Here is a 10,000-nt window from a genome sequence, read left to right on the forward strand (position 1 = left end):
GCCCCGACTGCAGCAGCCGCTCCAGCACCGAGAGGGGGTCCTCCTGGCTCATCTGGCTGAAGGAGCACTGCAGCTCCTGGGGCAGAGGGAGGGGGGGGGGTTTAACTGGTTCCTGGACGGGACTCGCCTCTAGGCACTGGGAGGACTGGGAGCACTGGTACCTTGGACAGCTGGTACAGGCTCAGGACCCGTTTGCAGTAGTTCTTGCCGTGCCGACACTGATCCACCAGCCTCTGGAGCTGGACCGCCACCTCGTCTTCAGGGAAGGGGAGCATCACGAAGGACGAGAGGCTGCTCATCGAGGGGGCTGCAGGAGGGGAGGGGAGGAGGTCATTAGGAGGTCTGGGGGTCAGAGAGAAGGTCAAGGAGGTCAGAAAGAAGGTCATTAGGAGGTCAGAAAGAATGTTATGAGGAGGTGTGGAGGTCAGAGAGAAGGTCAAGGAGGTCAGAGAGAAGGTCATTAGGAGGTCAGAGAGAAGGTCATTAGGAGGTCTGGAGGTCAGAGAGAAGGTCATTAGGAGGTCTGGAGGTCAGAGAGAAGGTCATTAGGAGGTCTGGAGGTCAGAGAGAAGGTCATTAGGAGGTCTGGAGGTCAGAGAGAAGGTCATTAGGAGGTCTGGAGGTCAGAGAGAAGGTCATTAGGAGGTCTGGAGGTCCTACAGGATACAGAAGGTCGGGGAAGCTTACAGCTGGTGAGGCTCTCCTTTGGCAGAACCTCTGCCTCCTCCTGTGGTTCCGGGTCCAGGTCTCCAGAGGCCAGCCCTCTGCAGCGCAGCACCGCCCACATGTCCCGGTGGTACAGGGAGAAGTACCGGCAGACCCGGCTGGCCTCGTGGACGCTGCCTTCGTCCAGCAGCTGACCGACCAGAGCGGCCAGAGCGCTCCTCTCCTCCGGGCTCAGCGGCGAGCCGGCGCCCGGCTCCTCCGCGGGTCCGGGGAGCCCCTCCAGGCCGAGGCAGCTCTCGGTGTCCAGGCCCGACGCGCCGGAGAAGGAGAACTCCTTCATGAGCGCTTCGTACGGGTTGGCGGCGGCGGGCGGCGGCAGGTCGAAGACGCTCTCCTTCTCCACGGCGGCGGCGAGGACGTGGCGCCGCACCCGGCCGGCCCACAGCCGCTCCTCCAGGCGCCGCAGGCGGCCCGCGGGGTCCGGGCCCAGCAGGGGGTCCGCGGGGTCCGGGCCCAGCAGGGGGTCCGCGGGGTCCGGGCCCAGCAGGGGGAGCCAGTGAGCGGCGAGGCAGAGCAGCAGGCAGCGCTCCTGCACAGCCAGCAGCTCGGCCGCCGGAGCCTCCGGCGGGGCGGCGGTCGCCGTCTCGGCCTGCGACAGGAAGAACCGGGAGGCCGATTCCGGGTCGGCGCTTTCGGCCTTCAGGCGCTCGTGACATCTCCTCCAGAAGACGACCCGGGTCTCCAACCGCCGCCACTGGCGCTTGGACCTCTGGGAGTTCACTTCCTGGAGGAGCTGAAAGAAGAGAGGACGACCGAAACGTCAGCGGAACGTTTTATAAAAGAGTTGTGAGGCTGCGTCTACGTTCTGTAACTAGGTCTAGTAGTAGTAGTAGTAGTAGTAGTAGTAGTAGAAGAAGAAGAAGAAGAAGAAGAAGAAGTAGGAGGAGAAGAAGAAAAATAAGAAGTAGTAGAAGTAGAAAAAAAGTAGAAGAAGAAGAAAAAGGAGAAGAAGAAAAAGGAGAACGCTTCTGATGGAAGCGTTCGTCACACATGATGCGTTTAAGGACCGTCGGAAAGATGAATATCTGACGCTAAGTTTTGAAGACCTGGCTGAGCAGCAGGCGCTGGACGGGCAGGCCGGCCAGCAGGGACACCTCTCTGGCCCGGCTGTAGCGGCCGCGGGCCTGAAGGGCGTCCACCACGGCCTGCAGCTCCTCCTGCTGGACGGAGGGAGAACTGCACTGCAGCAGCCTCTGGGACACGCTGACCTCTGACCCCTGAATCAGCTGGCTGAGCCGACTCAGCTTCCTGAAGTCTGGACCTGCACACACATACACACATATATACACACATATATACACACATATACACATATATATATATATACATATATATACATACATATATATACATATATATATATATACATATACATATATATATATACATATATACATATATATATACATATATATATGTACATATATATACACATATATACACACATATATACATACATACATACATATACATATATATACATACATACAGACTTAACAAGGTGAACTGTTCAGCGGTGCGTTCAGGCTCCACTCTCACCGTTGGACTTGAGCAGCTTGTCGACGTCGGCCAGCAGCTGCAGCAGCCGGTGGAGGTCGTACTGGGAGGAGCAGCGCTGCAGCATGGAGAGCAGCAGCACCGAGGCCTGGCTCTCCACCCACTGCAGCGGGAGAGCAGCAGGGGGCGCCGGGGAGCCGGTCCTCAGCTGAGAGGAAGAGGAGGAGGAGGAGGAGAGAATGCAGCTTTAACACATGAAGCATATACTTCTATACAACCAGAGGAGTCGCCCCCTGGTGGTCAGGAGAGAGAATGCAGCTTTAACACATGAAGCATAGACTTCTATACAACCAGAGGAGTCGCCCCCTGGTGGTCAGGAGAGAGAATGCAGCTTTAACACATGAAGCATAGACTTCTATACAACCAGAGTTGTGACTCACGGTGATGAGCGTCCTCTGGAAGTCCAGCAGCTTCGCTTTGGCCTCAGAGAAGTTCCTGTAGTCGCAACACAACTCAAACATCCTCAGCACCAGAACCAGAGGACAGTCCTGAGGGACGACAAGGAGAACAGTTTCAGTCGAGTGAAGTCGCCTCGACGCGCTGCCTCTGATTCTCACGACATCTTTCTTTACCCGCTGGAAGAGCTGGAAGCCTCGTAGGAGGGGCCTGACGAGGCCCCGCCCCAGCAGCGTCCTCCAGATGATTGACAGGTCGTGCAGCGTCCACTCGTGGTGCTGGGGGGCGTCGGCCAGGTGGGCGGCGGCTTCCCCCGACGCGACCTCGTCCACGGAGGTCAACAACCACACGCAGAGAGCCGGCAGAAGCTCCGCCCCCTGGGAGCAACACATGTATGATCACGTGACTGAACGATGGGGCGTTTTCTATTGTCGCTGATACTAGTTATTGATCATTAATGATCCATATCAACAGATCTAGATCCATATTGGTGTTTGATTACAGCAGCTGGTCCACAAGGATGCAGAATATGTATTTTAACCATCTTCACAAAAATCCCAAATCCAAGTCAGGAAACCATCAAAAATACTAAATGTTGAACTTTTACTTTGTTCAAACCTAATTATGTATTTTTTTTCTTAAAAAAGTAAATAACAGATAATAACAGTATTTGTATTCATCTTTAATGTTAATGAAGTGTAAAAATGAGCTTTAGGAAGTTAAACATCATAATTCATCTTTAATATCTATTTTATATTCATGTGAAAACATCGGAGTTTATTCTAGTTCATCACCAACACTACATTTTACTAGATTACACCTGAACGCATCATGAGAACGTTATCATGAACCTTCAGCCAGTACTCGTGTTCACAGAGCGGAGCCTGAACGCACCGTGATGTAACGTTACTCTGCGGTCCACGCACAGCGAGGGAGGCTGTGCGTCTTGTTACCTGTTGACAGGCGGCCATGACGGCCAGCGTCGGGCAGCGCTGCACCAGCGCCTCCTGCAGCAGGAACCTGCAGGGCGCCGCCTCCTCCTGGCTCTGCAGGAGGACCTGGAACAGCTCCCTGGGGTGCTCCGGGCTCCCGGGTCGCCTCTGACCGCTCGCCTGCAGGTCCTGGAACGCCAGACTCAGGTGCGCCCGCAGGGTGGGGCCGAACCGAGCCGCCAGCGCCCGCACCTGGAGGAAGGCCCAAATATGGTCAGAGGAAGCAGCTCAGTGGGAAGAACATCGAGTCGCTCGATGTTCTTCCCACTGAGCTGCTTCCTCTGACCGTATTTGGATCTGATTCACCCATCGCTGGTCGTGATGGTAAAAGCTCAGGTGTGTCTTCACCTGCTGGGGCGGGAAGCTGTGCAGCTGGACGAACAACAGGAAGTGGATGAACTGTCCGTCATCGGCGCAGTGGGCGGGATAAACAGAGCTGAGCTTCAGCCGGTGGAGCTGACAGAACTGAACGGGCAACGCCCACTCCTGAGCCGCCTCGTAGGACGACCTGCACACACACACACCCACACACACACACTATATATGTGTAGCCTTCCAGGTGCGACACAACCATCAGCTTGTGACTCGTGGTCTTACCTGCCGACGCCCTTCTGCTCCAGGCTGTCCGTCACTGCAGCTTCCAGGTAGCCAATCAGCTCTTCTGCTGCTCCAGGCTCCGCCTCCGCCAGCTTCACACCTTTAGACACTGAAAAGACACAAATCAGTGTGTGTAGTAGCTGTGTGTGTACCCAGAGTGTGTAGCTGTGTGTGTACCTAGAGTGTGTAGCTGTGTGTGTACCCAGAGTGTGTAGCTGTGTGTGTACCCAGAGTGTGTAGCTGTGTGTGTACCCAGAGTGTGTAGCTGTGTGTGTACCCAGAGTGTGTAGCTGTGTGTGTACCCAGAGTGTGTAGCTGTGTGTCCTCCTGGCTCCAGTGCTGCATGATGCTGTTCAGAGCTCTGACGTCGACCCTCAGCTTCAGGCTGCAGACTCCCAGCAGCTCACAGAAGCAGACGGCCGCTGACGTCACAGACGGGACGTTCAGACTCTGGAGGGCCAAGATGTACGTCTGCTGCCCGACCTGCTGCAGCCTGAAACACACACACACACACACACACACACATAATCACACACACCTAATCACCTTGTGATCAGCAGTCCCTCAACAAGCAGACAGTAGGAGGCGGGGGTCGAACCTACAACCTTGTGAAATGAGTTTTCAGATAATTACAATCAATGGTTCATTGGCCACTAATGGAGGCACTGAGCTGGAAACCAGGCGTGTAGGGACGCATAGTTGCATCTAGTGGCGTGTAGTTGTGCATACTAGTGTGTACTAGTGTGTACTCACAGCAGCGGGACGTCACTGCAGCCGCTCAGCTGCTGGACGAGGAAGGTGGCGAAGGCAAAGGACGGTCGGCCGTGCCGGAGGTAGTACAGGAAGTCCAGGTTCTCCACCAGAGCGAACCTGCCGACCAGGTGAGGGCTGGAGAAATGAGGCAGCTCTGACGTTTCTGTGGAGGATAAGACGACCAGAACATCTGCATTCATGCTCTCTGTAGAATACTATTCTGTATCGAAGGAAAGCTACAAGCTAGCCTGTGCTACGGCTGCAACGATAAAACGAGAAAAGAATACACAGTAGACAACTTCAACGACACCACATGACGTCACACATGATGTCATGCGTGATGTCACCACATGATGTCATGCGTGATGTCACCACATGATGTCATGCGTGATGTCACCACATGATGTCATGCGTGATGTCACCACATGATGTCATGCGTGATGTCACCACATGATGTCATGCGTGATGTCACCACATGATGTCACCGCATGATGTCACCGCATGATGTCACCGCATGATGTCACCGCATGATGTCACCGCATGACGTCAGAGCTTACCGGTGGAGTTGAGGGTGTTTGCCGCCTGCCAGCCGAACAGCCTTGTGGGGTCCAGCGGGTGGAGCGACTGCAACACAACAAACACAACGTAGCGTGACAATAAGGGCGCCGCGGGGGGTGGGGTCATGGGGGGCGGGGCCTCTGAGTCGCGGGCGTGCGTGCGAGCGTACCTGCAGCAGATGGTAGACGGAGACGTCCGAGGACGGGCCGGTTCCTCGGGGCCCGCAGGGGAACAGGGCGGCCCTCAGTTTGGGGTGGGGGGCCAGCGCCATCTTCAGGAGCTGCGGGTCCACCGTCCTCTCCGACCTGCCCGACCTCTCACCCTGAACCACCACCTGCACACAGGAAGCGCGTTGGAGGACCGATCCAGACCAACCACGTATGCATCTGGAGCTGGCTGAGAGGTCAGAGGTCACGGTTGGACTGGAGCTGATGTTTACCTGGTTGATCCCTCCGGGGGCGAACATGATGGCCGCCAAGGCCAAGAGACTGTGTCCCTCCAGCAGCAGACTGCTGAGAGACGCCTGGCTGCCTGGCAACAGCACCTGAGCACTGGTCAAACTGGCCTGGAAGACCAGACCTGGATCTGGAACCCACAGAGAACCGGAGACCAGGTCATGTATGTAGAACCCAACACCAATAGAATCTCAGGAAGGTTAAGTAAACTACACTGAAGGAAACAGGTAACTCAATTAGTGAAGGTCAATTAAATTATATATATATATATATATATATATATATATATATATATATATATATATATATATATAGATATATATAGATATATATAGATATATATATACACACACATACATACATACATACATACATACACACACATATATATAATGTTATTCATATATATTATTTTATATATAAACATGTATTTTTGATTAATTCATTATCAATTTAATTAATTAATTAAAAAGCAATTTTGTCAAATACTAAATTAATTGCTCAAACTATTATAAGTCAGATAATAACAACATCATAAACTTTTTTGTCTAATAAATCACGTCTGTTTTTTTCAACCAATGCACCAAAAATCTAAGCAAAACTCATCATAGAAATATTTAAAAAAGAGAGAAAAGCACCAAATCCTCAAATTCCAAAATCTGGAACCAGAAGGCTTCTTCACCGTCTTCTTCTTCTGTGGTGGTATTGAGGAGGTCAAACCTCCACAGCACTAACACTAACTACTACCTGACAGATCTCTGGTGATCTCCTGGATCTTCACCAGCATCTCAAACCAGGGCTGGCTCTCAGACAGGCTCTGATTGGTCAGGAGGGGACAGTTCCTGGGCGTCAACCTGTGGAGGCAGAGAGATAATCATGAACGGATAGAGGAGGAACGTTATTGATCCTGATCAGGTCTAACGGTGACATCACAGAGTCAATCAAGTGTTATCCTCCAGTAGATCATGTGATCAGTAGATCATGTGATCATGACGTCAGGGATGTTTCTCTAGTCGCTGATCTCTGATCATGTGACTTTGTAAACAACCAATCAGTGTTTAGACCAACAGGAGGAGAGCTAGTAACGTTAGCAGCACCGCTAACGGAGAACCAACAGGAGGAGAGCTAGTAACGTTAGCAGCACCGCTAACGGAGAACCAACAGGAGGAGAGCTAGTAACGTTAGCAGCACCGCTAACAGAGAACCAACAGGAGGAGAGCTAGTAACGTTAGCAGCACCGCTAATGGAGAACCAACAGGAGGAGAGCTAGTAACGTTAGCAGCACCGCTAACGGAGAACCAGCTTAGCACTGCTCAGTGAACATGAGTACTGGCTGACGGTACATGATAACGTTCTCGTGGTGCGTTCAGGCTCTGCTCAGTGAACTGGTATCTACCTGTGGTGCTCCAGGTAGGTGTACAGCAGGTACTGCAGGCCGCGGTCCACGCAGAACGAGATGAAGAGGCCGTGGAGGTCCAGGCCCAGCGGGGACCGGTACTGGGGCACTTGGGGCTTGGAGCCCATGACCCCCCCGGCCTGAGCCAGTCTCCACAGCAGCCGGCCCAGGTCCTCCAGCTCCTCTGGGACGAACAGGCCTCTCCTGGGAGAACAGGACACGAGCGTGAGCGAGGACTACGGAGGCCCGGAGGGGTCAAAGGGGTCTGTGTTGAACTGTTAAACCAAGAAGAAGAAGAAGCTCTGCTGTACCTGGCCAGCAGGTCCAGGATCTGCTCCCTCATGTAGGCGCTGCAGGCGGTGTTGTGCTCCACCAGCTCCGGGGTCAGCTCGGGCCACCGGGACGCCCCGGGGCTCTGGACCCAGTCCACCACCCGGCGCCGCTCGTGCAGCGCGGTCAGGTACCGCCACAGCACGGCGGGACAGGAAGTCACCTCTGATGACGCAACAACAGGACAGGAAGTCACCTCTGATGACGCAACAACAAGACAGGAAGTCACCTCTGATGACGCAACAACAGGACAGGAAGTCACCTCTGATCCAAGAAGAAGAAGTAGAAGAAGAAGAAAATAAAGAAGAAGAAGAAGGGAATGTGACTGTGGGCGCTCAGGAGCTTGGTGGAGATGGGTCTACCAGTGTGATGGTCATGGTCTACCTGTGTGATGGTCATGGTCTACCTGTGTGATGGTCATGGTCTACCTGTGTGATGGTCGTGGTCTACCTGTGTGATGGTCGTGGTCTACCTGTGTGATGGTCTACCTGTGTGATGGTCATGGTCTACCTGTGTGATGGTCTACCTGTGTGATGGTCTACCTGTGTGATGGTCTACCTGTGTGATGGTCATGGTCTACCTGTGTGATGGTCTACCTGTGTGATGGTCATGGTCTACCTGTGTGATGGTCGTGGTCAACCTGTGTGATGGTCGTGGTCTACCTGTGTGATGGTCGTGGTCTACCTGTGTGATGGTCGTGGTCAACCTGTGTGATGGTCGTGGTCTACCTGTGTGATGGTCGTGGTCTACCTGTGTGATGGTCGTGGTCTACCTGTGTGATGGTCGTGGTCTACCTGTGTGATGGTCGTGGTCTACCTGTGTGATGGTCGTGGTCTACCTGTGTGATGGTCATGGTCTACCTGTGTGATGGTCGTGGTCTACCTGTGTGATGGTCATGGTCTACCTGTGTGATGGTCTACCTGTGTGATGGTCATGGTCTACCTGTGTGATGGTCGTGGTCAACCTGTGTGATGGTCGCGGTCTACCTGTGTGATGGTCGCGGTCTACCTGTGTGATGGTCGTGGTCTACCTGTGTGATGGTCTACCTGTCTGATGGTCATGGTCTACCTGTGTGATGGTCATGGTCTACCTGTGTGATGGTCGTGGTCTACCTGTGTGATGGTCATGGTCTACCTGTGTGATGGTCTACCTGTGTGATGCAGTCTGGACAGGAGGACGGCGGTCTGGCAGCTCGGGTCCCAGTTCCTCACCCAGTCCAGTCTGAGGTTCCTCCAGAGCCCCGCCTCCTCCTCCTCCTCCTCCTCCTCCTCTTCCTCAGACCTCCTGGGACCCAGCAGCTCCTCCAGAACCTGCTGGCCTCCACCCGGACCCCTGTGGAGCATCTGGACCTGGACCGGCCTGTCGGCAGAAGGAGGTTTTTCATGAGGAGGTGCAAAGAAGACGAGGAGCGCAAAGCATTTGCATATTTAAAGATACAGTAACACTTTAGAAAACGTCATGGTGTTCTCTGTCCATCGAGAATGAAACGAACACTCAGCGTCTTTCTTTATTATCATTATTACTATTATTATTATTATTATGTTGCTATCAAGTCTACTTCCTGTCTACCTGTGCGCCTGTGCGCTGGCTTCCTGTCTACCTGTGCGCTGGCTTCCTGTCTACCTGTGCGGCGGCTTCCTGTCTACCTGTGCGCTGGCTTCCTGTCTACCTCTGCGCTGGCTTCCTGTCTACCTGTGCGCTGGCTTCCTGTCTACCTGTGCGGCGGCTTCCTGTCTACCTGTGCGGCGGCTTCCTGTCTACCTGTGCGGCGGCTTCCTGTCTACCTGTGCGGCGGCGTGTCCACGGGCCGCCGGCCGGCCGGCAGCGAGCCCAGCCTCTCCATCTCCCCGATGAACGCCACGCTCTGCAGCTCCTCCTGCGGGAACTGACTCCGCCCAGTCAGCTCCTCCACCTGTGCAACCGACCAATCAGAGGCCTCCGCGGCTCGTTAAGACGCTCTGCGGACGGACGTCAATCATCAGGACAATTAAACGGGAACGTGAAGACCGAACTCACCACGAACTCCCGGAGGTCCTTGTCGTCGGTGTAGAGGCAGACGCTGTGGAGCTGCTTCCTCACGCTGAACCCCTGAAAGCACCACAACGACGATGAGACTTTATTTAGGTTTTACAGGAGGAGAACGCTTTGGAACCCACTGCTAATGTTAGCATGCTATCACTATTCTAATGAGAGACGAGTTCAGGAGATTAACGAACGAGATAAGTTGCGTAATAACAAAC

The 10,000-nt window shown here is 53.7% G+C and overlaps 1 protein-coding gene across 1 annotated transcript in view; it reads right to left on the minus strand.

The window, feature by feature from the left end:
• The window catches only part of spg11 (SPG11 vesicle trafficking associated, spatacsin), a gene marked incomplete at its 5' end in the record, with an annotated part of 25,146 nt that overhangs the window by 6,774 nt on the left and 8,372 nt on the right, over positions 1-10,000 (minus strand). The window contains 21 exons of the mRNA XM_079223443.1: positions 1-76; positions 162-307; positions 688-1,459; positions 1,773-1,987; positions 2,266-2,431; positions 2,664-2,771; positions 2,856-3,056; positions 3,633-3,863; positions 4,020-4,179; positions 4,269-4,377; positions 4,571-4,761; positions 5,022-5,184; positions 5,579-5,645; positions 5,749-5,913; positions 6,019-6,164; positions 6,782-6,888; positions 7,431-7,634; positions 7,742-7,925; positions 8,911-9,119; positions 9,545-9,672; positions 9,777-9,848. The exon at positions 1-76 is cut by the window's left edge and continues 123 nt beyond it. Coding sequence (XP_079079569.1) covers positions 1-76; positions 162-307; positions 688-1,459; positions 1,773-1,987; positions 2,266-2,431; positions 2,664-2,771; positions 2,856-3,056; positions 3,633-3,863; positions 4,020-4,179; positions 4,269-4,377; positions 4,571-4,761; positions 5,022-5,184; positions 5,579-5,645; positions 5,749-5,913; positions 6,019-6,164; positions 6,782-6,888; positions 7,431-7,634; positions 7,742-7,925; positions 8,911-9,119; positions 9,545-9,672; positions 9,777-9,848 — 3,820 coding nt within the window. The remainder of the gene's footprint in view (positions 77-161; positions 308-687; positions 1,460-1,772; positions 1,988-2,265; positions 2,432-2,663; positions 2,772-2,855; positions 3,057-3,632; positions 3,864-4,019; positions 4,180-4,268; positions 4,378-4,570; positions 4,762-5,021; positions 5,185-5,578; positions 5,646-5,748; positions 5,914-6,018; positions 6,165-6,781; positions 6,889-7,430; positions 7,635-7,741; positions 7,926-8,910; positions 9,120-9,544; positions 9,673-9,776; positions 9,849-10,000) is intronic.

Source organism: Taurulus bubalis (genome assembly GCF_910589615.1).
Source record: "Taurulus bubalis genome assembly, chromosome: 9".
In the NCBI taxonomy this organism is placed as follows: domain Eukaryota; kingdom Metazoa; phylum Chordata; class Actinopteri; order Perciformes; family Cottidae; genus Taurulus; species Taurulus bubalis.